We start from the raw sequence: 24790 nt of genomic DNA on the forward strand, positions 1-24790 counted from the left end.
GCTTTGTAGTCTTTGTGGCTATAGTGATCAACGGCACTGCCGAAGTGGAGAAAAAGTCCAGAAAAACGGACATCATTGTGGAGCAGTTTCTGGGATTGGAGGACTTCTCTACGAATGAGTTACATGAAAGACTGTCACGAGCCGTGCTACCCTTTCAGGCCCAAGAGACTGAGTGGGGAAATATGGAACTTTGAGGACGGAAGAAGTGTGAGTTTGTTTTAGTTTTGTCGATGTACTATTTTAGTTGTGCGGAGTAAGTTGGTTTTGACCATCAAGTATGGTTTTATTTTAAACCTTGAATCCAGAAGGTGGCCCTAAAACCCCACTATTGCTGTATGGAAAGTATATTGAATGCAATAAATAAGGTCTTACCTGTTTATTATTCTAGGAGGGAGAGGTATGAATTTCAACCACAGTGTACTGCCATCTAGCGTATGATGACAGTGGAAGATGGAAGTTGATGGAACATTTCTCTGTGCTGATTCATCGCGTTCTTATTCGATTGCTTCAACATTCATCGCGATTGCATCTCGGCCATACAGATGCAAGCCGATGTCAAACTGAAGGGAGGAATATGATGAAAGAAACAAGTTGCATTGGTCCACGGTTTATGTTTCCATGACAAACATACGGCATCAACATGCGACAAACGTGTGCGGCGGATATAAAACTGTCTTGTTACATTCGTGTACATTTGCCCTGAAAGTTGATATGAAGTTCTGTAAACGATAATGTTGCAATAAGTCGTAGAAGACTGCTATTATTTCCAGTGATGACACAATCAGTTGTTGTACAAGGTCAGTTTGTTTGATACTGTCTATCTGTCTTCTACGATTTTTGAGCAGTGACAAAGATTATCTATTTTGAGCTCATTGTTTACCGTCGTCTCGTAAACAAAGCAGCGCCATGTTGGCGAAAGTTGTGTTACCCAGATGGCTGATGAGTGAGGAATATCATTACTTGAAACTGGAAGAGCTAGCAAATGTTTACATGGTTCAGCTGGTTTCACAATTTTCTATGACAGACTATCCCCTTAGCTTTCATGGTCTGTGTTCTGCAGTTGGGCAGTGTGGTAACCAGGTGGGCTGCAGGTTTTGGGATCTTGCTTTGCGGGAACATTCCCATGTCAATAAAGTAAGTAATACTTTTTAAAGGAAATAATTAAATATTTGATTTTATGTTGGAAAAGTCCAGGCTGGTTGCCTAAATATACTTGCCTCATGTTGTCTTATCACTTGTGTGAAATGGGACAGGAAGTTAGTCTACTGGTATGTTTCCATTGGACAATGGCATAGGCTATTCATTACCTAAGCTGCATTATCTCTAACATGGCCTTCCTATTTATTTATTTTAGAAAGGAATCTACGATGAGGCTCTGAGCAGCTTCTTTCGGAATGTTGACTCAAGGTAATTCCATCCTGCCAATCTCTTGCTGTGATCCATTCAACCCTAGCTACCACATGGCTGTGAAACGTGCATGTTCATTCAGACAAACAAATGGAGTGCCTTCTCAAATGACCCCTGTGGTTCCCTGCTATGTGTGTATTTCCAGGAGAAGCGTCGGGGGATCTTGTGACATCACTGGTGGGAGGATCCAATCCCTGAAGGCCAGGGTAAATTCCAGTGACGAGTTATTGCTTCACTTTGATGTTTGTGTGTCGGCTTCACACCCTCTGACAAGACTAATGTCTTCGCTACAGGCGGTGCTGGTGGACATGGAGGAGGGTGTGGTGAATGAGATTCTACAGGGCCCGCTGAGAGAATTGTTTGATAGCACTCAGCTCATCACTGACGTGTCCGGCTCAGGCAACAACTGGTTAGCGACTGTGCCTGCCTGCCTCGCGGCGTGCCATCTCGCATGCCTTCAAAATGTTGCTTTATGAAACTCTTCATTTTTTTCCTGTATAGGCTATACATGGTCATTTCCCAGGCTGGTCCCAGATCTGTTTGTGCTCTTGCCAACTCCATTTCTTATGGCATAACGATGAGTGACAAGGACTTGGCATGATAGCACCAGACTGGCACTCAGTAGTAATTTCCATCAGTACGATTGCAGGTACATTTTATGTTTGATAACATGAATTTGTAAAACAACTGTGCCACCTGTTTATTCCTCTCCAGGGCAGTGGGCCACTGGACGTATGGCTCAGCCTACAGGGAACAGATTGTGGACCAGCTGAGGAGGGCAGCAGAGCATTGTGACTGCCTGCAGTGCTTCTTTCTCATTCACTCCATGGGTGGAGGTGAGGACTCGAGTGTACAAATGTATACATAGTCTCATAACTACTGAAACACATTATTACGACATGAACGACGTTGGTGCTTTCTGCTTTTTCAGTGTAACGTTTTGGATAACCATGATGTGTTGTGTCCAATGCTGTGATGGTCAGGGACTGGATCAGGCCTGGGCACCTGTGTGTTGAAACTTCTGGAGGAGGAGTTCCCCGAGGTATGTCGTATCGTCACCTCAGTCTACCCCTCAGCAGAGGACGATGTCGTCACTTCCCCCTACAACAGTGTCTTGGCCATGCGGGAGCTCACCGAGCATGCCGACTGTGTCCTCCCTGTGGAGAATCAGGTGTGTTTGCGTGCGTGCAAGGTATTTCCGTATTATGCGTGACCATGTTTTACAATCTGTTACTGACTGTTGTAAATAACAATTCCCTTCCATTTGTCCGTTCTTATGATTCCTCTTCCAGTCACTGGTAGACATAGTGAACAAGATCAAGCACATGTCCCACAGTGGGAAGCCAGGTTCTGTGATCAAGAAGGACAGTGCCATCATCTCAGGCCAGGGAGGGGTCAGTGGAGCCGAGAAGCCTTTTGATGCCATGAACAACATTGTAGCCAACCTGCTGCTCAATATCACCAGGTAGACTACTGGAGACAAGCTGTCTGCTGTCTGTGACACTAGGCATTTTATTGAACTTCAGACTCCCTTCATTAAGCCTCCCAGGTGTTTGGAGTCTGGTCTCCTCCAGTGCATTTTACTGCCACTGTAAAAATCAGAGAAAAGTCTGAATTATTTAAGTGCTGCATTAGAATAAATAAATAAAAACATCTCACCACCAACAACGTAATTGCATAGTGCAGTCATTGAAATGTTAAAGGGGTTATTTATGTCAATAAAGAAAACAACTTGTTTGTTTTAGGCGATAGCATCTGTCTGCTTGATTCTGAAATGTCTGATGTGTGATATCAATTAACTGTTTGTTTCTCTTTTGTTGCAGTTCAGCTCGTTTTGAGGGATCACTCAACATGGACCTGAATGAGATAGCCATGAACCTAGTGCCCTTCCCTCGACTGCACTACCTGGTGCCCAGCCTCACCCCTCTTTACACCCTGGCTGATGTCAACATCCCCACCAGAAGGTCTGCTCTGCTGTCCCTATTGCTAATTTTACTCCTGTTTTGTTTAGACTTTTCTGTAACTCAGAATATTATATTTGGAGCTCCTCCACCGCCCTCTGTACAAGTGCCCTTTGTTGACAGTTAGTGAATGGCAAAGCTCTGTGTTATCCATGCTGTGTTCTCTGATCTGTGCTGTATAAAACAGTACTTGTTATAAATCCAGGTGTATCAGTTGAATCTCTGGATTAGAGGTTGACAAGGGAACAGGATTCCCATGCAGTCAAGAAACAAGAACGATGCTGCTTTCAACTTTGCTTCTTCATATCAATCCACATGTTTTGTATTATACTATTAGTTTCTTTATCTCTGCCAATTGCTAATAAGTTAGTCTTAGCAAGCTCCACATAATTTTTTTGCTTTAGCTGCTAATCGCTAGCTAAATGCATTGAGCTAGCACGTAATATGAGGCTAGGGCATATCTGGCTAGAAAACACTAGCTCTAATACAGGCGCTTGCCAGTGGTGGTGCCAACATGTTGCTTGAACAACGTCATGTTCTGAATCAGAGAGAATAGGTGAAGCATATTCTAAAATCTTGATAACATTTCTATTCAAAGGGTCGTGTCCCCTGGAAGCAATGACTTTTCACAACTCCTTCTGTACGGTCTTTATCATTCACTTTCATGACAACAACACCAACCACAGAATTAGAATATCCTACTCATTTTTTATTTCTATGATTCCAACAGTTCACATAAATATCAATATAATGCATAATATATGCCATTTATTTATACAGTAACGTTACCAGTCAAAAGTTTGGACACACCTAGTCATTTAAGGGTTTTTCTTTATTTTTACATTGTAGAATAATCGTGAAGACATCAAAAATATGAAATAACACATATGGAATCATGTAGTAACCAAAAAAGTGTGAAACAAATCAAAATATATTTACTGCAGAAATGTTTTGGTACCCAGCTGGGCAGGCAACAAAATAGTAGCTAGCTAACAGCCCCCGCTCTTGTCTCATGAGCCCAAAACGAGGCCGTTGCTATGGAAACTCATGCAGCAGAGTGCAGCTAACGGAATAAGTTATTTCTGATTTCTGTGTGTTAAATTGAGCGGGGGTGATTTTTATCAGGACAGGAAAGTTGTGGGGTTATAGAACTGTTGTGCGATTGGGACAGTACGGGCAAAAAATGTACAGGACAAGACGGAACAGGAACTCATTTTCACTCCAGTGTCTCTCTTTTCAGGATGAACGTGGGAAATATATTAGCTGCACATTGTGCCAATGATCATGTCCAGGCCTGTATAACGTTAAGTGTACTGCAAAAGAGCTAGTGTGGTATTTCACATTTCTTAGTTGAATGAACTTTTTTTGTTAGTTAGGCACCATGGATAATAGCGTCTACTGAATGAGTCAAATGTAAATGGCATGTATCCCTTCTGTATAATTGTTGTTCCTTAGCTGTGTACTCTGTCTACCTCCAGGCTTGATCAGATGTTCACTGATGCCTTCAGTAAAGACCACCAGCTGATCCGGGCTGACCCCAAACACAGCCTGTACCTGGCCTGTGCCCTCATGGTCCGTGGCAACGTGCAAGTGTCGGACCTCCGCAGGAACATAGAGAGGTGAGACCCAGAGAGCGCTACTAGGATTGTTCCACCTCAAAAAGCACACGCACCGTCTCAGATTTTCCTGAAATTGCTTCTGTAGTTAGAAACAAGTAAGAGTTGCATTCCTGAAACATTTTTATTTGTTGTAATTTTATTTGATCTCTGAGAAATTAAGCAAATTGATTGCACGCAAATTGGCCCTTTTTTTTATTTTTATGGTTCACATGATATTCAATAAATACAGTACCAGTCAAAAGTTTGGACACACCTACTCATTCCAGAGTTTTTCTTTATTTTTACTATTTCTATGTTGTAGAATAATGGTGAAAACATAAAAACTATGAAATAACACACGTAATCATGTAGAAACATACAAGTGTTAAAACAAATCCAAATATATATTTGAGATTCTTCAAAGTTGCCACCCTTTGCCTTGATGACAGCTTTGTACACTCTTGGCATTCTCTCAACCAGCTTCATGAGGAATGCTTTTCGAATAGTCTTGAAGGAGTTCCCACATATGCTGAGCACTTGTTGGCTGCTTTACCTTCGCTCTGCCGTCCAACTCATCCCAAACCATCTCAATTGGGTTGAGGTCGGGTGATTGTGGAGGCCAGGTCATCTGATACAGCACTCATCACTCTCCTTAGTCAAATAGCCCTTGCACATCCTGTAGGTGTGTTTTGGGTCATTGTCCTGTTGAAAAACAAATGATAGTCCCACTAAGCGCAAACCAGATGGGATTGCTCATCGCTGCAGAATGCTGTGGTAGCCATGCTGGTTAAGTGTGCCTTGAATTCTAAATAAATCACTGACTGTGTCACCAGCAAAGCACCACCTCCATGCTTCTCGGTGGGAACCACACATGCAGATATCATCCGTTCACCTACTCTGCGTCTCACAAAGACACAGCGGTTGGAACGAAAAGTTTCAAATTTGGACTCCTCAGACCAAAGGACAGATTTCCACCGGTCAAATGTCCATTGCTTATGTTTCTTGGCCCAAGCAAGTCTCTTCTTATTGGTGTTGTTTTTTGGTTAGTATCTGATTCCATATGTTATTTCATAGTTTTGATGTCTTCACTATTATTCTACAATGTAGAAAATAGTAAAAATAAAGAAAATCCCTTGAATGAGGAGGTGTTCTAAAACTTTTGACTGGTGTGGTGGAAATTCTACCTTTAACTAATAATGAGGAGAGCCAAAGTCAATATTGCAATAAGGAGGCTGGTCGCACCATTCACAAAGTGAATGGAGTGAGAGCCCCCGCACGAGTACGGCAGCCTTATGTAGTCAAGCTATCTTATACAAGCATCTGCAAAGCACGTGACCTTGTGAATGTACGCTACCGTACAAAAGTTTGGGGTCACTTAGAAATGTCCTTGTTTTTGAAAGAAAATCACTTTTTTTTGTTCATTTTAAAATGACATCAAAATGATTAGAAATACAGTGTAGACATTGTTCATTTTGTAAATGACTTGTAGCTGGAAACAGCAGATTTTTTATGGAATATCTACAGAGGCCCATTATCAGCAACGATCACTCCTGTGTTCCAATAGCACGTTGTGTTAGCTAATCCAAGTTTATCATTTTAAAAGGCTAATTGATCATTAGAAAACGCTTTTGCAATTATGTTAGCACAGCTGAAAACTGTTGTCCTGATTAAAGAAGCAATAAAACTGGCCTTTAGACTAGTTGAGTATCTAGAGCTCCGGAGTTCCAAATTAAGCAGCAACAGCTGAAAAGATGAGCTCCTACAAATATTGAAATTTAAATGTTTTTTTAGAGTAAAGTACATCGAAAAAAAAATCAAAAGAAAACTGCAAACTGAATAGGAGACCAAACAAGCAGCAAACAAAGAAGAAAGGCTTTTGAAAAAGTAACAATTTTTCCAAAAATTATACCGTTTTCTTAGCTAGCTAAGTTGTTTACCTGTTGCTAGGCAGTTGCTAGGGACATTCCTGAAAGAAGCTAGCTAGCTAACAAGGAGTGTCTAGTTGGCAGAAGAGAAGAAGGGACAAAGAAGGGACAAAGTGGGACAAAATAAGGACAGAAGAAAAGGGAAAGGGGACATTAAGGTGAAGCAGTCCTCTAAAGACACAAAAGACAATAATACAAGAAACAACACTTCTATTGCCTCTCCCTCTACGATACGCACTTCCGGTTTGGTTTGGAGCGAGTAGTTGCATTCCGCTTTGCTCCACAGGTAGTATTACAGGTAGTATTACATTTCATTTCATTACAGTACAACAGTTTGATTTGTTTKATCTTAGCTGGCTACATAGCCGTCTTTGTATCCAAGATAATTGTGTAGTCTAGAGTAATTGTCGAGGTTACCTAGCCAGTTAGAGGTTACCTAGCCAGCTACACTTTCAAACAAAGTCAACAACGCAGCCACTGCTAGCTAGCCTATTTCACCAGCCAGCAGTACTATATCATTTTAGTCAATAAGATTTTTTGCAACGTAAGCTTAACTTTCTGAACATTCGAGACGTGTAGTCCACTWGTCATTCCAATCTCCTTTGCATTAGCGTAGCCTCTTCTGTAGCCTGTCAACTATGTGTCTGTCTATCCCTGTTCTCTCCTCTCTGCACAGACCATACAAACGCTTCACACCGCGTGGCCGCTGCTTACTCTAACCTGGTGGTCCCAGCGCTCACGACCCACGTGGAGTTCCAGGTCTCAGCAGCCTCTGGAACTGCCGATCTGCGGCCAACAAGCAGAGTTCATCTCAGCCTATGCTTCCCTCCAGTCCCTCGACTCTTGCACTGACGGAAACATGGATTACCACTGATAACACTGCTAACTCCTACTCTCTCTCCTCGTCTGCCCACGTGTTCTCGCACACCCCGAGAAGCTTCTGGTCAGCGGGTGGTGGACTGGGATCCTCATCTCTCCCAAGTGGACATCTCTCTTTCTCCCCTGACCCATCTGTCTATCGCCTCCTTTGAATTCCATGCTGTTCACAGTTACCAGCCCTTTCAAGCTTAACATCTCTTATCATTTATCGCCCTCCAGGTTCCCTTGGAGAGTCATCAAATGAGCTGTACGCCCTGATAAGTTCCTTTCCTGAGGATGGCTCACCTCTCACAGTTCTGGGTGACTTTAACCTCCCCACGTCTACCTTTGACTCATTCCTCTCTGCCTCCTTCTTTCCACTCCTCTCCTCTTTTGACTCACCCTCTCACCTTCCCCCCCTACTCACAAGGCAGGCAATACGCTTGACCTCATCTTTACTAGATGCTGTTCTTCTCACTAATTCTCATTGCAACCTCCCCCTCCAAGTCTCCGACCACTACCTTGTATCCTTTTCCCTCTCGCTCTCATCCACACACTTCCCACACTGCCCCTACTCGGATGGTATCGCGCCGTCCCAACCTTCGCTCCTCGTCTCCCCGCTACTCTCTCCTCTCCATCCTATCATCTCTTCCCTCTCTCAAACCTTCTCCAAACCTATCTCCTGATTCTGCCTCCTCAACCCTCCTCTCCTCCCTTTCTGCATCCTTTGACTCTCATGTCCCCTATCCTCCAGGCCGGCTCGGTCCTCCCCTCCTGCTCCGTGGCTCGACGGAACTCATTGCGAGCTCACAGAACAGGCTCGGGCAGCCGAGGCGGAAATGGAGGAAACTCGCCTCCCTGCGACCTGGCATCCTTTCACTCCCTCCTCTCTACATTCTCCTCTTCTTGTCTCTGCTGCTAAAGCCAATTTCTAGCCACTCTAAATTCCAAGCATCTGCCTCTAACCCTAGGAGCTCTTGCCACCTTCTCCTCCCTCCTGAATCCTCCTCCCCTCCTCCCCCCTCCTCCCTCTTCTGCTGATGACTTCGTCAACCATTTTGAAAAGAAGGTCGACGACATCCGATCCTCGTTTGCTAAGTCAAACGACACCGCGGTTCTGCTCACACTGCCCTACCCTGTGCCTTTGACCTCTTTCTCCCCTCTCTCTCCAGATGAAATCTCGCGTCTTGTGACGGCCGGACCGCCCAACAACCTCCCGCTTGACCCTATCCCCTCCTCTCTTCTCCAGGACCATTTCCGGAGACCTTCTCCCTTACCTCACCTCGCTCATCAACTCATCCGTTGACCGCTGGCTTACGTCCCTTCCGTCTTCAAGAGAGCGAGAGTTTGCACCCCCTTCTGAAAAAACCTACACTCGATCCCTCCGATGTCAACAACTACAGACCAGTATCCCTTCTTTCTTTCTCTCCAACTCCTTGAACGTGCCGTCCTTGGCCAGCTCTCCTGCTATCTTCCTCGAATGACCTTCTTGATCCAAACAGTTCAGGTTTCAAGACTAGTCATTCAACTGAGACTTGCTCTTCTCTGTGTCACGGGCGCTCCGCACTGCTAAAGCTAACTCCTTCTCCTCTGCTCTCATCCTTCTAGACCTTCGGCTGCCTTTGATACTGTGAACCATCAGATCCTCCTCTCCACCCTCCGATGCTGGGCATCTCCGGCGGCGGCCCACGCTTGGATTGCGTCCTACCTGACAGGTCGCTCCTACCAGGTGGCATGCGAGATCTGTCTCCGCACCACGTGCCTCTCCCACTGGTTCCTCTCCTAGGGTCCTGTTCTGTCTCCTATTCTCGCTTTATACACCAAGTCACTTGCTCTGTCATATCCTACATCTACTCTTCCTATCATTGCTATGCAGACGACACACAATATATATCCTCCTTTTCCCCCTCTGATAACCAGGTGGGTGAATCGCATCTCTGCATGGCTGGAAAGACCATATCAGTGTGGGATGACGGAGATCACCACCTCAAGCTGAACCTCGGCAAGACGAGCTGCTCTCTTCCTCCCGGGAAGGACTGCCCTTCATGATCTCGCCATCACGTTGACAACTCCATTGTGTCCTCTCCCAGAGTGGCTAAAACCTTGGCGTGATCCTGGACAACACCCTGTCGTTTCTCAACTAACATCAAGGCAGTGACCGTTCCGTAGTTCATGCTCTACAACATTCGCAGAGTACGACCCTGCCTCACGCAGGAAGCGGCGGCAGGTCCTAATCCAGGCACTTGTCATCTCCTCTGTGATTACTGCAACTCCTGTTGCTGGGCTCCCTGCCTGTGCCATTAAACCCCTACAACTCATCCAGAACGCCGCAGCCCGTCGTGGTGTTAACTATCTCCAAGTTCTCTCACGTCACCCCGCTCCTCCGCTCTCTCCACTGGCTTCCAGTAAGCTCGCCATCCGCTACAAGACCATGGTGCTGCCTACGAGCTGTGAGGGGACGGCACCTCCGTACCTTCAGGCTCTGATCAGGCCATCTACCCAAACAACGGCACGTGCGTTCAATCCACCTCTGGCCTGCTCGCTCTCCCTATCTCTAGGAAGTACAGTTCCCTGCTAGTCCCCAGTCAAAACTGTTCGCGCTCCACCCCATGGTGGAACAAAATCTCTCATGACGCCAGGTCAGCGAGTCAATCACCATCCCGGAACACCAATACCCCACCTCTTTAAGGAATACCTAGATTAGGATAAAGTTAATCCTTCTAACCTCCCCCCCCTTAAAAGAGTTAGATGCACTATTGTAAAGTGGTTGTTCCACTGGATATCATAAGGTGAATGCACCAATTTGTAAGTCGCTCTGGATAAGAGCGTCTGCTAAATGACTTAAATGTAAATGTAAATGTAGAGCATCAGCATTTTTGGGTTTGATTTACAGGCTCAAAATGGCCAGAAACAAAGATCTTTCTTCTGAAACTCATCAGTCTATTATTGTTCTGAGAAATTAAGGCTATTCCATGCGAGAAACTGAAGATCTCGTACAATGCTGTGTACTACTCTCTTCACAAAACAGCACAAACTGGCTCTAAACAGAATAGAAAGAGTGGGAGGCCCCACTGGCAGCTTCATTAAATAGCACACGCAAAATACCAGTCTCAACGTCAACAGTGAAGAGGCAAGACCGGGATACTGGCCTTCTCGGCAGAGTTGCAAAGAAAAAGCCATATCAGACTGGCCAATAAAAAGATTAAGATGGGCAAAAGAACACAGAGACTGGGACAGAGGAACTCTGCCTAGAAGGCCAGGAGCCCAGAGTCGCCTCTTCACTGTTGACGTTGAGACTGGTGTTTTGCGTGTGCTATTTAATGAAGCTGCCAGTTGAGGACTTGTGAGGTGTCTGTTTCTCAAACTAGACACTCTAATGTACTTGTCCTCTTGCTCAGTTTTCAGCTGTGCTAACATAATTGCAAAAGGGTTTTCTAATGATCAATTAGCCTTTTAAAATTATAAACTTGGATTAGCTAACACAACGTGCCATTGGAACAAAGGAGTGATGGTTGCTGATAATGGGCCGCTGTCCGCCGTTGTAGATATTCCATAAAAAGATCTGTCGTTTCCAGCTACAATAGTAATTTACAACATTTAACAATGTCTACACTGTATTTCTGATCAATTTGATGTTATTTTAATGGACAAAAAAATAGCTTTTCTTTCAAAAACAAGGGTGTGTGTGTGTGTGTGGAGACAACTGGGTTACAGGGTACAGACGATAATGGAGAGGTTGTATCAGTCTGTCGCAACTGAGTGAGGACAATGGGTACCAAAGTGACAGGAAGTCACTCCAGACATACTTCCTCTAACAGTAGCTCAACGGTTCCCCCAAGTTGGGCAAGCAAGCGCCTTTGACTGTCGTCCCAGATGATGTATGGTCCTACTGGTCACACACACACACACAAAGCATAAATCTTTGGCCCAGAAACAGGCTCCAAACAGAACAACAGCTCTGTCACTTGTGTGCAGGATATAACCTTTACTCTGTCTCCAGTTAAGCTAAGAGGAACCAGTTAGTTTTTGTCGGGTCTTGGCTGAGCACCCAGACATCATGGGGTCGTACTTCACACACAGGCCTCTATTAATGCAAAACGTACTTTTCTATCTTATATAACTTAGTTTCTTTAACAAACTCAAGCCCAATGCCTATGCTTAAAGAAGGATATTTTAGTGCACAAGCATTGGTAAGGTTTAACAGAAAATGCCCTCATACTGGTACTGTGTATATACTGAACAAAAATAGAAATACCAAAATTTTGCTGAGTTACAGTTCATATAAGGAAATCAGTCAATTTAAATAAATGTATTAGGCCCTAATCTATGGATTTCACATGATTGGGCAGGGGCGCAGCCATGGGTGGGCCTGGGAGGGCATAGGCCCACCCACTGTGGAGCCAGGCCCAGCCAATCAGAATAGTTTTTTCTCCAAAAAAGTGTTTTATTACAGACAGAAATACTCCTCAGCACCCCGCCCTCCCCCTCTGACGATCACGCAGGTGAAGAAGCCAGATGTGGAGTTCCTGGGCTGGCGTGGTTACATGTGGTTGTGAGGCCTGTTGGACCTACTGCCAAATTCTCTAAAATGACATTGGAGGCGGCTCATTCAATTCTCTGGATACAGCTCTGATGGACATTCCTGCAGTCTGCATGCCAATTGCGCGCACCCTCAACTTGTAACATCTGTGGCATAGTGTTGCGTGATAAAACTGTACATTTTAAAGTGTCCTTTTATTGTCCCCATGATCATTACCTGTGTAATGTTCATGCTGTTTAATCAGCTTCTTGATAGTCCATCTACCTGGCAGGTGTGGCGTATCTTGACAAAGGATAAAATGCTCACTAACAGGGATGTTAACTAATTTGTCCACAAAATTTGAGAGAAATAAGCTTTTTGTACATATGGAACATTTCTGGGATCTTTTATTTCAGCTCATGAAACATGGGACCAGAACATTTACATGTTGCATTTATATTTTTGTTCAGTGTAGTACGCAACATCTGAGTTGGACCAAACTTTAGAACAATCTGAGATAGTGGGTGTCGTGGCTTGCTGAAATGACATGGAACGATCCATTCTTCATTGATCCCCACGGGGGAAATGACTTTGAGCACTATCCTCCCCTCCCCCGTCTCGAATGAAAAGGGCTGCCAGTTCACCCAGCATCATAACTACTCATAAGACCCAGAGATGACCTTCCCGACTGCTCACTCTCAAATAGTGTTCCCATTCACCGCCGTGTGTTTGTGCTCCAGTACAGACGCCCCTGATTCATGACTGGCCCATTCAGCTCCCACCTTCTTCCCTCCCTGCAGAGACCTTTTTCACGTGGCATGTTGTCAAGAGCAACAGAAACAGGAGCTTCTATGAGAGCACATACTTGCGTGTGTGACCACCATCTAAATCAGGAGAGGAAATCTGGAGCACAGAGACCTCGTGGCACGTTTAGTGGCTTTAGATAGCGACAGTATTATTCACCTTGGTTGTTGAATTAGCCTGCACACAAAGATACCATTTTAAAGTCAGCCCTGGATATATGGGTTGCTTCAGTGTCTGGGATCTGTAATCTCCTGTAATACGAATCTATATGCAGACGATACGGTTATGTACGCCATTTGCACCAACTGTTGACCAAGCTATGTTAGAGCTGCAATCTGATTTTGTTACAGTACATTACAGAAAGCCCTTGACTTAATTCGGGCAAATCGAAATATATGTTCTCTAATTCATGCAAAAAATGTCTCCGGTGGACTACATACAGTATTTACTCATTGGATGATTCTCTCATCGTGTGTGTTCCCGCCAATAAATGTCTGGCCGTTTTGGATTATTAAAGATCTCATGTTAAAAAAAGCATGATGAGCTAGTTAAAAAGCTAAGATTTAAAGTGGGCTTCTTTTTTTAGAAATATATCTTGCCTCTCTCTAAACAGCAGGAAACTGGTTTTAAAATCAACTTTCCTGACAGTTTTGGACTATGGTGACACCATTTATCAAATTGCAGCAGACACCACTTTAAAACCTTCGGATGCAGTCAACCATAGAGCACTTTGCTTTATCACAGGTGACTGGTTTAGTACTCATCACTGCATCCTGTATCAGAAGGTCGGCTGATGCTCACTAAAGTCCCATAGAGCACTTCATTAGTTCCTTTTTGTTTACAAAGCTCTGCTGAAAAAGCTTGAAACCTACTTAACTTCACAGGGGAGGAAAAAAAAGTGAGACACCAAACCCATTCATAGGGGTGGTGAACTCGAGATTCCACTAGTCCGACTCCGTACCGATCTAGGTAGATACGCGTTCCGTTTTAATGGTCCCCATTCTTGGAATAGCCTGCAGAACTCTTTGCATCTTGATTCCCCGGTGCCGCCATGGCAGTTTTCTACTCTAGTATTAGATGTGTTGAATGAGAGTTGTATATATAGTTTTTGAAGAAGAAATTGTTGTGTTTGTAATGTTGTAACCTTAATTTTATTTTATTTTTTTGTCTTTGTTAGAGTGATCATTTAGTTGTATTGCTGTGTTCAGGGCACCTTTTGAAAATGAGACCCTGGTCTTAATGGGTTTCTTGTGACTAAGTAAAAAAAAAAGAAAAAAGAAAAAGAAAAAAAAAACACCCTGTGGGCTGATTTTCCCAGAGCCTAAAATGCACTTTTAATGAATATTCTCCATTGAGAAGAAAAAGCAGATCCTATCCGTCTTCACAGAAAAGCAGCATTTATTCTCCTTTCCTTCTTCCTTTCAGACTGAAGCCCATGCTGCCTTTTGTGTCATGGAATCAGGAGGGATGGAAGACAGGCCTGTGTTCTGTGCCCCCTGTGGGTCACTCCCACTCACTACTAGCCCTGGCCAACAATACCTGTGTCAAACTCACCTTCATGGAGCTCCGAGACCGCTTCACCAAGCTCTACAGGAAGAAGGTACATCCTAATCTTCAATCGCAACAATCCAAAACTCTGTTGCAAAATAAGTGTTTACGGTCCAGAAGATTGAGGGTTAAAGACAGCAAAAAGACCCATTTCTATTTCACAGTGGACAATACCAGAGTTATACTAAGGAAAGACCAACAGTTAATGTTCTCTAAGCAGGGTTGTAGGCACCTGTATTTTCCCAATCAGTTTTTTTCCCCCTCTTGCAATCAGTGTGGAGTATATTCTTGTCTGACACGATGGATTGTTTTGACAGGCTCACATGCATCACTACCTGCATGTGGACGGGATGGAGCAGGGCTGCTTCACGGAGGCTATCTCCTCCCTCTCCTCTCTGATAGAAGAGTACAGTCAGCTGGATGCCACCAAGGACAGACTTATGCCTGACGCTGCCAGGCTCAACATCGCCACATGAAGGTCCTCTGTCTGTGTGTTCGCACTAGCAGACTACACATAGTGGAGCGTGTTTGTAGCAGAAAATAGTACTGTAATTTGATAACTTGGTTTATTTATTTATTTTTTATAAGTTACAAAGGATTTCTTACCTGTGTCTAAATGATATTCCTTATCCGTTAAAAATAAATTACAATTAATAACTGAGTTATGAATATGTATGCCTTGAAAAGGGTCAACAACACAGGGGAAAATACAAAAAAATAATAACAATTAATTTTATTGATTCTGAATCTAAATTTCTAGTGAATCAGAGTGGACATGAGATTGTATGAGGTATTGTGGTGCAAACTTGGTTGAGAATTAACTTGTAGGAAGATGTATTGTGATTCAGCTGGTACAACAGTGTTTTATGTTGATAAGGGGTATAATCAGTGGATCGCTACAAAGATTCATTAAGATTGACCCAGAACATGTTTGCTCTATCTATCCCTGTTGCCACTAATGGCCTCACTCACAGCCTTATTGTATAATGAGGTACTGTAAAAACCATAGAATTGAGGTCTAACCCCACATTGTGATCACTTACATTACATTTCCTTTCATGTTAATTGTCAAGAAATATACCCAGAACAAGTTGTTTCTCTCCAGTCTTCATGAGTTGAGGTTCCACGTTTTAAACTTTCCATACCAGCCCATTGGCACATCGCCAGAGAACACAGGCACTGTTTAGTAGCACTTCATGGCCAGGCCGAAATACCATGACTCGGGCAGCACGGAGCCAGAGGCAGATTAGGCCAGGCCTGTGTTAGTCTGTGGGCATGGACATGGCTCTGAGGTTGATTATAGATGCTGGAGAAGGTGCTAGAGGAAGCGTAGCTCTGCGAACATGTCCCCAGGGTCATTACACTTCCTCTGGCACACGCAGGATGTTATCCACTGCATTTTCCAGCGCACGTTGGAGCCGCCCTTGCACTTGAAGTTGACGGTCACCATTTTGGATTTGTTGGGGACGCAACAGCGCTTGTCAGTGCAGATGCCACAGTAAGTGGGTTTGAAACTCTTGGTGCTAGTGCACCCAGACAGGGTCAGCTTCTCTGCTTTCTTAGCCTGGAACTTGGGCTTACATGTCTTTCCTCTCAGCATCTAGAGGGAAAAGGGACATAGTTAAATCTTCTCTTGTCATATGATAGATTGATAGAAACCCTATCATACTTCTTCTGCTCTCCTTTTGTGAACATACAGTGCCTTCAGAAAGAATTGACACTCCTTGACTTTTTCCACATTTTGTTGTGCTACAAAGTGAAATTAAAATTGATTCGTTAAAGATCTACACAAAATACTATATCAAAATGGATATAAACTCATTGTAAAGGGTTTAAACACTGTTTTCCATGCTTGTTCAATGAACCATAAACAATTAATGAACATGCACCTGTGGAACGATCGTTAAGACACTAACAGCTTACAGACGGTAGGCAATTACGGTCACAGTTATGAAAACTTAGGACACTAAAGAGGCCTTTTTACTGACTCTGGAAAAACACCTAAAGAAAGATTCCCAGGGTCCCTGCTCATCTGTGTGAACGTGCCTTAGGCATGCTGCAAGGAGGCATGGGGACTGCAGATGTGGCCAGGGCAATAAGTTGCAATGTCCGTACTGTGAGACGCCTAAGACAGCGCTACAGGACGGACAGCTGATTGCCCTCGCAGTGGCAGACCACGTGTAACAACACCTGCACAGGATCGGTACATCCGAACATCACACCTGCGGACAGGTACAGGATGGCAACAATTGCCCGAGTTACACCACGAACGCACAATCCCTCCATCAGTGCTCAGACTGTCCGCAATAGGCGGACCAGTTGCTGGACCAGACAGGACTGGCAAAAAGTGCTCTTCACTGACGAGTCGGGGTTTTGTCTCACCAGAGGTGATGGTCGGATTTGCGTTATCGTCGTAGGAATGAGCGTTACACAGGCCTGTGCTCTGGAGCGAGATCGATTTGGAGGTGGAGGGTCCGTCATGGTCTGGGGCGGTGTGTCACACCATCATCGGACTGAGCTTGTTGTCATTGCAGGCAATCTCAACGCTGTGCGTTACAGGGAAGACATCATCCTCATGTTGTACCCTTCCTGCAGGCTCATCCTGACATGACCCTCCAGCATGATTTCCTGCAAGACAGGAATGTCAGTGTTCTGCCATGGCCAGTGAAGAGCCCGGATCTCAATCCCATTGAGCACGTCTGGGACCTGTTGGATCGAAGGGTGTCGGCTAGGGCCATTCCCCCCAGAAATGTCTGGGAACTTGCAGGTGCCTTGGTGGAAGAGTGGGGTGACATCTCACAGCAAGAACTGACAAATCTGGTGCAGTCCATGAGGAGATGCACTGCAGTACTTAATGCAGCTGGTGGCCACACCAGATACTGACTGTTACTTTTGATTTTGACCCCCCTTTGTTCAGGGACACATTCCATTTCTGTTAATCACATGTCTGTGGAACTTGTTCAGTTTGTCTCAGTTGTTGAATCTTGTTATGTTCAACAAATATTTGAGTTTATATACAGTACCAGTCAAATGTTTGGACACAACATGTTAATTGAAATGCATTCCAAGTGATTACCTCATGAAGCTGGTTGAGAGAATGCCAAGAGTGTGCAAAGCTGTCATCAAGGCAAAGGGTGGCTACTTTGAGGAATTTCAAATGTAAAATATATTTTGATTTGTTGAACATGATTCCATATGTTATTTCATAGTTTTGATGTCTTCACTATTATTCTACAATGTAGAATAGTACAAATAAAGAAAAACCCTTGAATGAGTAGGTGTGTTTAAACTTTTGACTGGTAATAAATATATATATCTTGATTAGATAAGTATTCAACCCCCTGAGTCAATACATGTTAGAATCACCTTTGGCAGTGATTACAGCTGTGACAAGTCTCTAAAAGATGTACACACCAGGTTTGTACAATAATTGCACATTATCTTTTTTAATTTCTTCAAGCTCTGTCAAGGTGGTTGTTGATCATTGCTAGACAGCCATTTTCAAGTCTTGCCATAGATTTTCAAGACAATTTAAGTCAAACTGTATCTAGGCCACTCCATGTCATCTTGATAAGCAACTCCAGTGTACATCCCCCCCCCCCCCCGTACCCATAACAACAGCCACCACCATTCTAGAAAATATGAAGAGTGGTACTCGGTGATGTGTTGTATTGGATTTGCCCCAAACATAATGCTTTGTATTAAGGACATAAAGTTAGTTTCTTTGCCACATTTTTTTCTGTATTACTTTCATGCCGTATTACAAACAGGATGAACGTTTTGGAATGTTTTTTATTCTGTACAGGCTTCCTTCTTTTCCCTCTATCATTTAGAGAGTAGCTACAATGTTGTTGATCCATCCTCAGTTTTCTCCTATCACAGCCATTAAACTCTAACTGTTTTAAAGTCACCGTTGGCCTCATGGTGAAATCCCTGAGCGGTTTTCTTTCTCTCCGGCAACTGAGTTAGGAAGGACGCCTGTATATTCTTAGTGACTGGGCATATTGATACACCATCCAAAGTGTAATTTATAACTTCACCATGCTCAAAGGGATATTCAATGTCTGCTATTTTACCTATCTACCAATATGTGCCCTTCTTTGCGAGGCATTGGAAAACCTGGTTGAATCTATGTCTAAAAGCCACTGCTCGACTGAGGGAACCTACAGATGATTGTATGTGTGGGGTACAGAGATGAGGTAGTCATTTAAAACCTCTTGAAGCTAGGAGCAGAATTTTTATATTTGGGAAAAAAACGTTCCCAAGGTAAACAGACTATTTCTCAGGCTCAGATATTAGAATATGCATATAATTGACATATTAGGATAGAAAACACTCTAAAGTTTCCAAAACTGTCAAAATATTGTCTGTGAGTATAACAGAACTGATTTTGCAGGCGATAACCTGAGGAACTCCAACCCGGAAGTTCCTTAAAAAAAAAACTTTTTTTTATTTTTTATCCACTGCTTGCCCGTCCTCCAGGCGTATCAACCAGATTTATTTTCCTATGGCTTCCTCAGGCTGTGACCAGGCTTTAGACATAGTTTCAGGCTTTTATTTTTTTTAAATGAGCGAGATTTATCAAAACGCGACAGTGGATGACCAGGTGTCCTTTGATTGGTTCCTGCGCAAGAGGGATTTTGCTCGACATTTTCTATCTCTGTAGAATTGAACAGTTTACCGTCTGGTTGAAATATGATCGATTATGTATGTTAAAAACAACCTGAGGATTGATTATAAAAAAAACTTTGACATGTTTCTACGAACATTACGGACACTTTTTTGAAGTCTGCCCTTCAGTACCAGAACGAGCTTGTGGTTTTCTGAACATAACGCGCAAACGAAATGGCGGATTTTGGTTATAAAACTAATATTTATCGAACAAAAAGAACATTTATTGTGTAACTGGGAGTCTCGTGAGTGCAAACATCCGAAGATTATCGTGAATGCACCAACTTGTAAGTCGCTCTGGATAAGAGCGTCTGCTAAATGACTTAAATGTAAATGTAATTATCAAAGGTAAGCGATTAATTTTATTGCTTTTCTGACTTCCGTGACCATGCTAATTTGGGGCTAGCTGTTCTTACTGTTTTGTCTAGTGATTGATAAACTCACAAACGCTTGGATTGCTTTCGCTGTAAAGCGAAATCTGACACGATAGGTGGATTAACAACAAGGTAAGCTGTGTTTTGGTATATTTCACTTGTGATTCCATGATTATAAATATTTTTAGTATTATTTTTGAGTTTGGCGCGCTGCCAATTCAGGGGTTGTTTACAAAAATGATCCCTTAATCAGGATCTGTGCGCCAAGAAGTTAAAAATCATGTTAAATACAATTATTGCACATAAAAGAGTGAGTCCATGCAATTATGTGACTTGTTAAGCACATTTTACTCCTGAACTTATTTAGGCTTGCCATAAAAAAAAATGGTTGAATACTTATTGACTCAAGACATTGCAGCTTTTCATTTGTAAACATTTCTTAAAGCATAATACCACTTTGATATTGTGGGGTATTGTGTGTAGGCCAGTGACGAAAACATCTCAATCTAATCCATTTTAAATGCAGGCTGTAACACAACAAAATGTGGAAAAAGTAAAGAGGTGTGAATTCTTTCTGAAGGCACTGTATACAGTAGTTCCAAGACCATTGTCATATTTTCAGAATTAGAAATATCACTGGGTGTTGTGGGCGTACAAGTCAGTTATTTAACATTTCACCGATCACCATCAGAACACATCATCTCTCAGAGAGAGCCTGGCTGGTCAGTGGTCAGTCACCTGGACGGACTTCATGATGCTCTTCTCACACGGCCGCAGCAGGCAGAGGCGGCGGTCCTTCCTCATCTCACACTTGCCGTTGTCATTGTTGACCCGGACTGAGATACCCAGGCCGCAGGTCTTGGAGCAGGGGCTCCACGGAGTGGTCTGGATCAGGCAATTCTTCTTCCAGGCTAAAGGAGGATCCCTGTAAGCTTTCGGTTTTACAGTATTAAAAGGGCATCGCTAGAGGAAGGAACCCGGCCTGTACGCCGCCATGCTGCTACAGAGCACATTCTGTTCAGAGTGAATCAAGAGCCCTCGGTCCTCAGGCATTCTGCCTGCTAAAGATGATTGGATATCCCAGTTGGAGAGAAATTATCTTTAGGCGGGCCATGATGTCAAGATGGTTTCAATTGCCTCTTTGTAAGGTTTGAAGTCAGTGATTGCAAACATATTTGATTTGTGTGTTGGCAATATCAAAAACATCAAGACCTAGTGACGGCTAACCTTTCAGATTCACTAGAAAGCAGGACGTTTGTGTTTATCAAGCCAAGCAAAGCGAACATTTACTCAAATATATCAAAGGAGCATACTTAAGAGGCATTGGTGCTTTTGATGGAAAGTGAACTAGAGCTCTCTCTATGGACGTTTGTGCATGACTGGAACCATCCACCCTACTCCCTCTGTGTGGCTAACCACAGTCAGTCAGCCACACCATCCACCCTCTGCACTTCCCAGCCAAAGCAATCAAAAACGCCTCCCTCTTTCATTCCAGCTTTTACAGCAATTAGCATTCCAGGGCAGACAAGCTGGCGGTTCTGGCCCTGGTTTTCCCTGCAAACACACACCTGGCATGGCGGCCATGTTTGTTGTGTCCTGCTGGTGTTTTCTGGAGGCACCAGGGGCGCTCTGGAGGCCAGCTGGCAGGGGTGCGTTGCTCCTCAGAGGGGCAGGACCCAGGAGAGCAGCGGGCTTCTGGATGAAGGCTGGGGTGCAGCCGATGGCTCCCGCGATGCACGTGCATTTATACAGCGGGCTGGGCTGGAAGGCCTCGCCGTTCTCATAGTGGGCCCCATTCAGGTCACAACCAACTGCCATCAAGTCTACAGAGAAGGAGATGGAGAAACTGAACACGACTCGGTTGACTGGCCTGTGCACTGCTTGCAGCATTCTTCTGGTCTTAGTGTGTTTCTATTAGTGTGGTTGGCCTTGGGGTGTTTGCCTGATTGATATATGTGTGTGACCTACTGGGTTCTTTTCATGATCAAAGAGACCATGGGTAAATGAGTCAACCAATCCCATGGAACTACAGGTTTATGCAAATCTACAATCCTGAGTGAGTAGCATGGGATTAAAGTATTTAGCTGTAGTACAGTTTCTAGCCAGGTCTTTGAAGTAGCTGAGTCCTATTACACAATCCAGCTCCTGCCCCCTCTGAAAAAAAGTGATTGACCTTGAGACATTCAGTCATACATTGACTTTGAACTCTTATGAATAGCTGAAGGGGTAACATATGAAACGAAAAGTTCACTCACAAGCGCAGACTCCGACCTCATATCGTGGCTGGTCATTAGAGAAGTCGCAGTACATGCCCTTGTGGGGGTCGCAGATGTCCCTCTCGTTGCAGGCCTCGCCTATCTGCCGGGCGCAGCTCTTACAGCAGCCACAGCCATCCAGCACTGAGCTGACCCCCGGGGCACACTGGGGCTTGGCCTTGCACTTACACGGCCACTGGCACAACTGTTTCCTCTCCAACATGGCCTTGCCTCCTCGCAGACCAGACAGCTGCCCACCATGGTTCTGAGCCCTGCATAGAGACTGGAGGGAAGAAAGGAAGGACAGGGTTCTTGTAGGGTTTTTAAATGTAACCTTTATTTAACTAGGCAAGTCAGTTAAGAACAAAGTCTTATTTACAATGACGGCCTACACTGGCCAAACCCGGACGACGCTGGGCCAATTGTGCCCCGCCCTATGGGACTCCCAATCACGGTCGGTTGTGATACAGCCTGGAATTGAACCAGGGTGTCTGTAGTGACACCTCAAGCACTGAGATGCAGTGCCTTAGACCGCTGCGCCACTCAGGATCCCCATGTGGTGCAGTGGTAAAAGACCACTGCTTGGGAGGTGGAATTAACAGGCTAACGATTTACTTTGATTACGTAGCCATAATGCATTCATTACACGTCTATAAGCATTTCATTAACTTGCTTTAACAGGTCCTAACCACATTGTTAAATGTTAATTTATTATTAACTATATCCATTGCATATTAGTATACATTGTGTGCAGTTGTTGTGAATTTGTTAGATTACTTGTTAGATTTTATTGCATAGTCGAAACTAGAAGCGCAAGCATTTCGCTACACTCGCATTAACATCTGCTAACCATGTGTATGTGACCAATAAAATTTGATTTGATTGAATCTATAGTGCATTCATGTCATGCTATGCTCATATTTAGGTATCTTAATAGATGCATAATTGCATGAGAAACAAGATTCTCTGGTCTGATGAAACCAAGATTGAACTCTTTGGCCTAAATGCCAAGCGTAACGTCTGGAGGAAACCTGGCACCATCCCTACGGTGAAGCATGGCGGTGGCAGTATCATGCTGTGGGGATGTTTTTCAGCAGCAGGGCCTGGGAGACTAGTCAGGATCGAGGCATAAATGAACGGAGGAAAGTACAGAGATCCTTGATGAAAACCTGCTCCAGAGCGCTCATGCCCTCAGACTGGGGCGAAGGTTCACCTTCCAACAGTACGACCCTAAGCACACAGCCAAGATAACACAGGAGTGGCTTCGCAACAAGTCTCTGAATGTCTTTGGGTGGCCCAGCCAGAGCCCAGACTTGAACCTGATCTAACATCTCTGGAGAGACCTGAAAATAGCTGTGCAGCGACACTCCCCATCCAACCTGACAGAGCTTGAGAGGATCTGCAGAGAAGAATGGGAGAAACTCCCCAAATATAGGTGTGCCAAGCTTGTAGTATCATACCCAAGAAGCCTTGAGGCTGTAATAGCTGCCAAAGTTGCTTCAACAAAGTACTGAGTAAAGGGTCTGAATACTTATGTAAATGTGATATTTCAGTTTTAAAAAATGTATACATTTGCAAACATTTCTAAAAACCAGTTTTTGCTCTGTGATTATGAGGTATTGTGTGTAGATTGATGCGGGGAAACAATGTAATCTCTTTTAGAATAAGGCTGTAACGTAACAAAATGTGGAAAAGTCCCTTTCTGAATGCACTGTAGGCTGTCACGGACCGCTCATCTCTCCTCTTCTCTGCAGTCAAAACAAAAGCAACAGCTTTCTGTCTCTTTATTTGTCTTATTTTAAAATGTTTTATGTCCCAAAGTACACTGTAAATAGTAACATAAAATGTTTAACTACATGTTTCATGAGTTTAATGATGATTAACGTGTTTACACTAGCTAGCTACATTAGTAGCTAAGTAAGGGGGAACATCTTGTGTTATTACATTTTACTCACTAAAATAGTTATTGCTATGAGTCTGAAATGGGGAATTGAATTTGAATGTTTGAATATGAATCTATTCAAGAAAAGTCAAACTGAAAAATGTCAATAGTAAGATTCTCTGGGAATGTCCTCCGCAATTGTTTTCTGTACTACATCTGGAAAATGTAAATAAAATGTTCATATTTCCTTTAACAATCTGTGGTGTCCGTATACTTTTATTTATACGTGAGGCATGTTTGTAAAACCTTTATAAATCGGAAAATAGCAATGACAGTACAATGTCTGCATAGAATTCATAGACCTTATAATGTGGATGTTAGAGATCACAGTGGCAAACTACACAGGTATGCTGGCTTCACATGCTCGTGAGAAATAGGAAACTGGGAAGTGGTAAGTCAGACATGATTGTGTTCAAGTGCTTTTGAAGTCAGACACTTTAGCTAGCTTGATAAAGTTGCTAACATTGCTAATAATAAAGTTAGTTGCTAATAATTTTTTGGTTGAAAAGGTGAAAAAAGTCAGTGGTAAAATGTCACAACTCAGCAAATCGGGTGACCACATTTTCTCCGTTTCCCACTTTTAATTCCGACTTGGAGGGTCATTCAAGTGAAAGTTCCCACTGGGAACTAGGAGCTTCCGCTAACTCTGATAGCACGTGAACGCGGCATTAATTACCATGAAGTGCTTAGCTATCAATGCATTATGAATGGGAAAATAGATTTGACTTTACTTTGACTGAATAGAATTCATACATAGACCCTTCATGCGTGCGTTATAAACCAGTATGGACAATTTAGGTCTAATTATGATGTGAAGTAGGGCTGTTACAGTTTTTTTTCTCACTTTGGTGCAATTTTCACAAGTACGTGGTACATTTTCACAACTCTAAGAAAAAATCTAAACATCAAAATGGTTTCAAAACTAAGC

General features: G+C 43.6%; 2 protein-coding genes across 4 annotated transcripts in view; one reads left to right on the forward strand and one right to left on the reverse strand.

The window, feature by feature from the left end:
- On the forward strand, positions 1–17895 carry tube1 (tubulin, epsilon 1). Of its 2 annotated transcripts, XM_024000149.2 has the most exons (13): positions 1–207; positions 389–797; positions 1025–1134; positions 1355–1407; positions 1553–1613; positions 1701–1816; positions 2122–2243; positions 2391–2578; positions 2700–2872; positions 3231–3371; positions 4847–4987; positions 14498–14672; positions 14938–17895. In XM_024000149.2, exons 2-13 carry the CDS (start codon positions 773–775, stop codon positions 15094–15096), a joined length of 1464 nt encoding a protein of 487 aa, XP_023855917.1. In that variant the 5' UTR covers positions 1–207; positions 389–772; the 3' UTR covers positions 15097–17895. The 2 variants fall into 2 exon arrangements, with proteins under 2 accessions (XP_023855917.1, XP_023855918.1); XM_024000150.2 differs by having other exon boundaries at positions 2–797; positions 1061–1134.
- Positions 15168–24790, reverse strand: part of ccn6 (cellular communication network factor 6) — a 14117-nt gene continuing 4494 nt past the window's right edge. For both annotated transcript variants that reach the window (XM_024000151.2, XM_024000152.2), the window contains exons 2-5: positions 21921–22203; positions 21234–21488; positions 20404–20597; positions 15168–16220 (exon numbers count right to left, since the gene is read on the reverse strand). In XM_024000151.2, coding sequence (XP_023855919.1) covers positions 15939–16220; positions 20404–20597; positions 21234–21488; positions 21921–22203 — 1014 coding nt within the window. In that variant the 3' untranslated portion in view covers positions 15168–15938. The remainder of the gene's footprint in view (positions 16221–20403; positions 20598–21233; positions 21489–21920; positions 22204–24790) is intronic.

The sequence above is a fragment of the Salvelinus sp. IW2-2015 genome, linkage group LG14, assembly GCF_002910315.2.
Source record: "Salvelinus sp. IW2-2015 linkage group LG14, ASM291031v2, whole genome shotgun sequence".
NCBI classification, from domain to species: Eukaryota; Metazoa; Chordata; class Actinopteri; order Salmoniformes; family Salmonidae; genus Salvelinus; species Salvelinus sp. IW2-2015.

What these genes read in the sequence shown, in the direction of transcription:
- tube1 (XM_024000149.2), top strand. Translation starts at nt 773, where the DNA reads ATGACACAATCAGTTGTTGTACAAG. An exon ending in TCCAATCCCTGAAGGCCAGG is followed by an intron (nt 1,614 to 1,700) that starts GTAAATTCCAGT and finishes TCTTCGCTACAG; the next exon opens with GCGGTGCTGGTGGACATGGA. An exon ending in TCCTCCCTGTGGAGAATCAG is followed by an intron (nt 2,579 to 2,699) that starts GTGTGTTTGCGT and finishes TTCCTCTTCCAG; the next exon opens with TCACTGGTAGACATAGTGAA.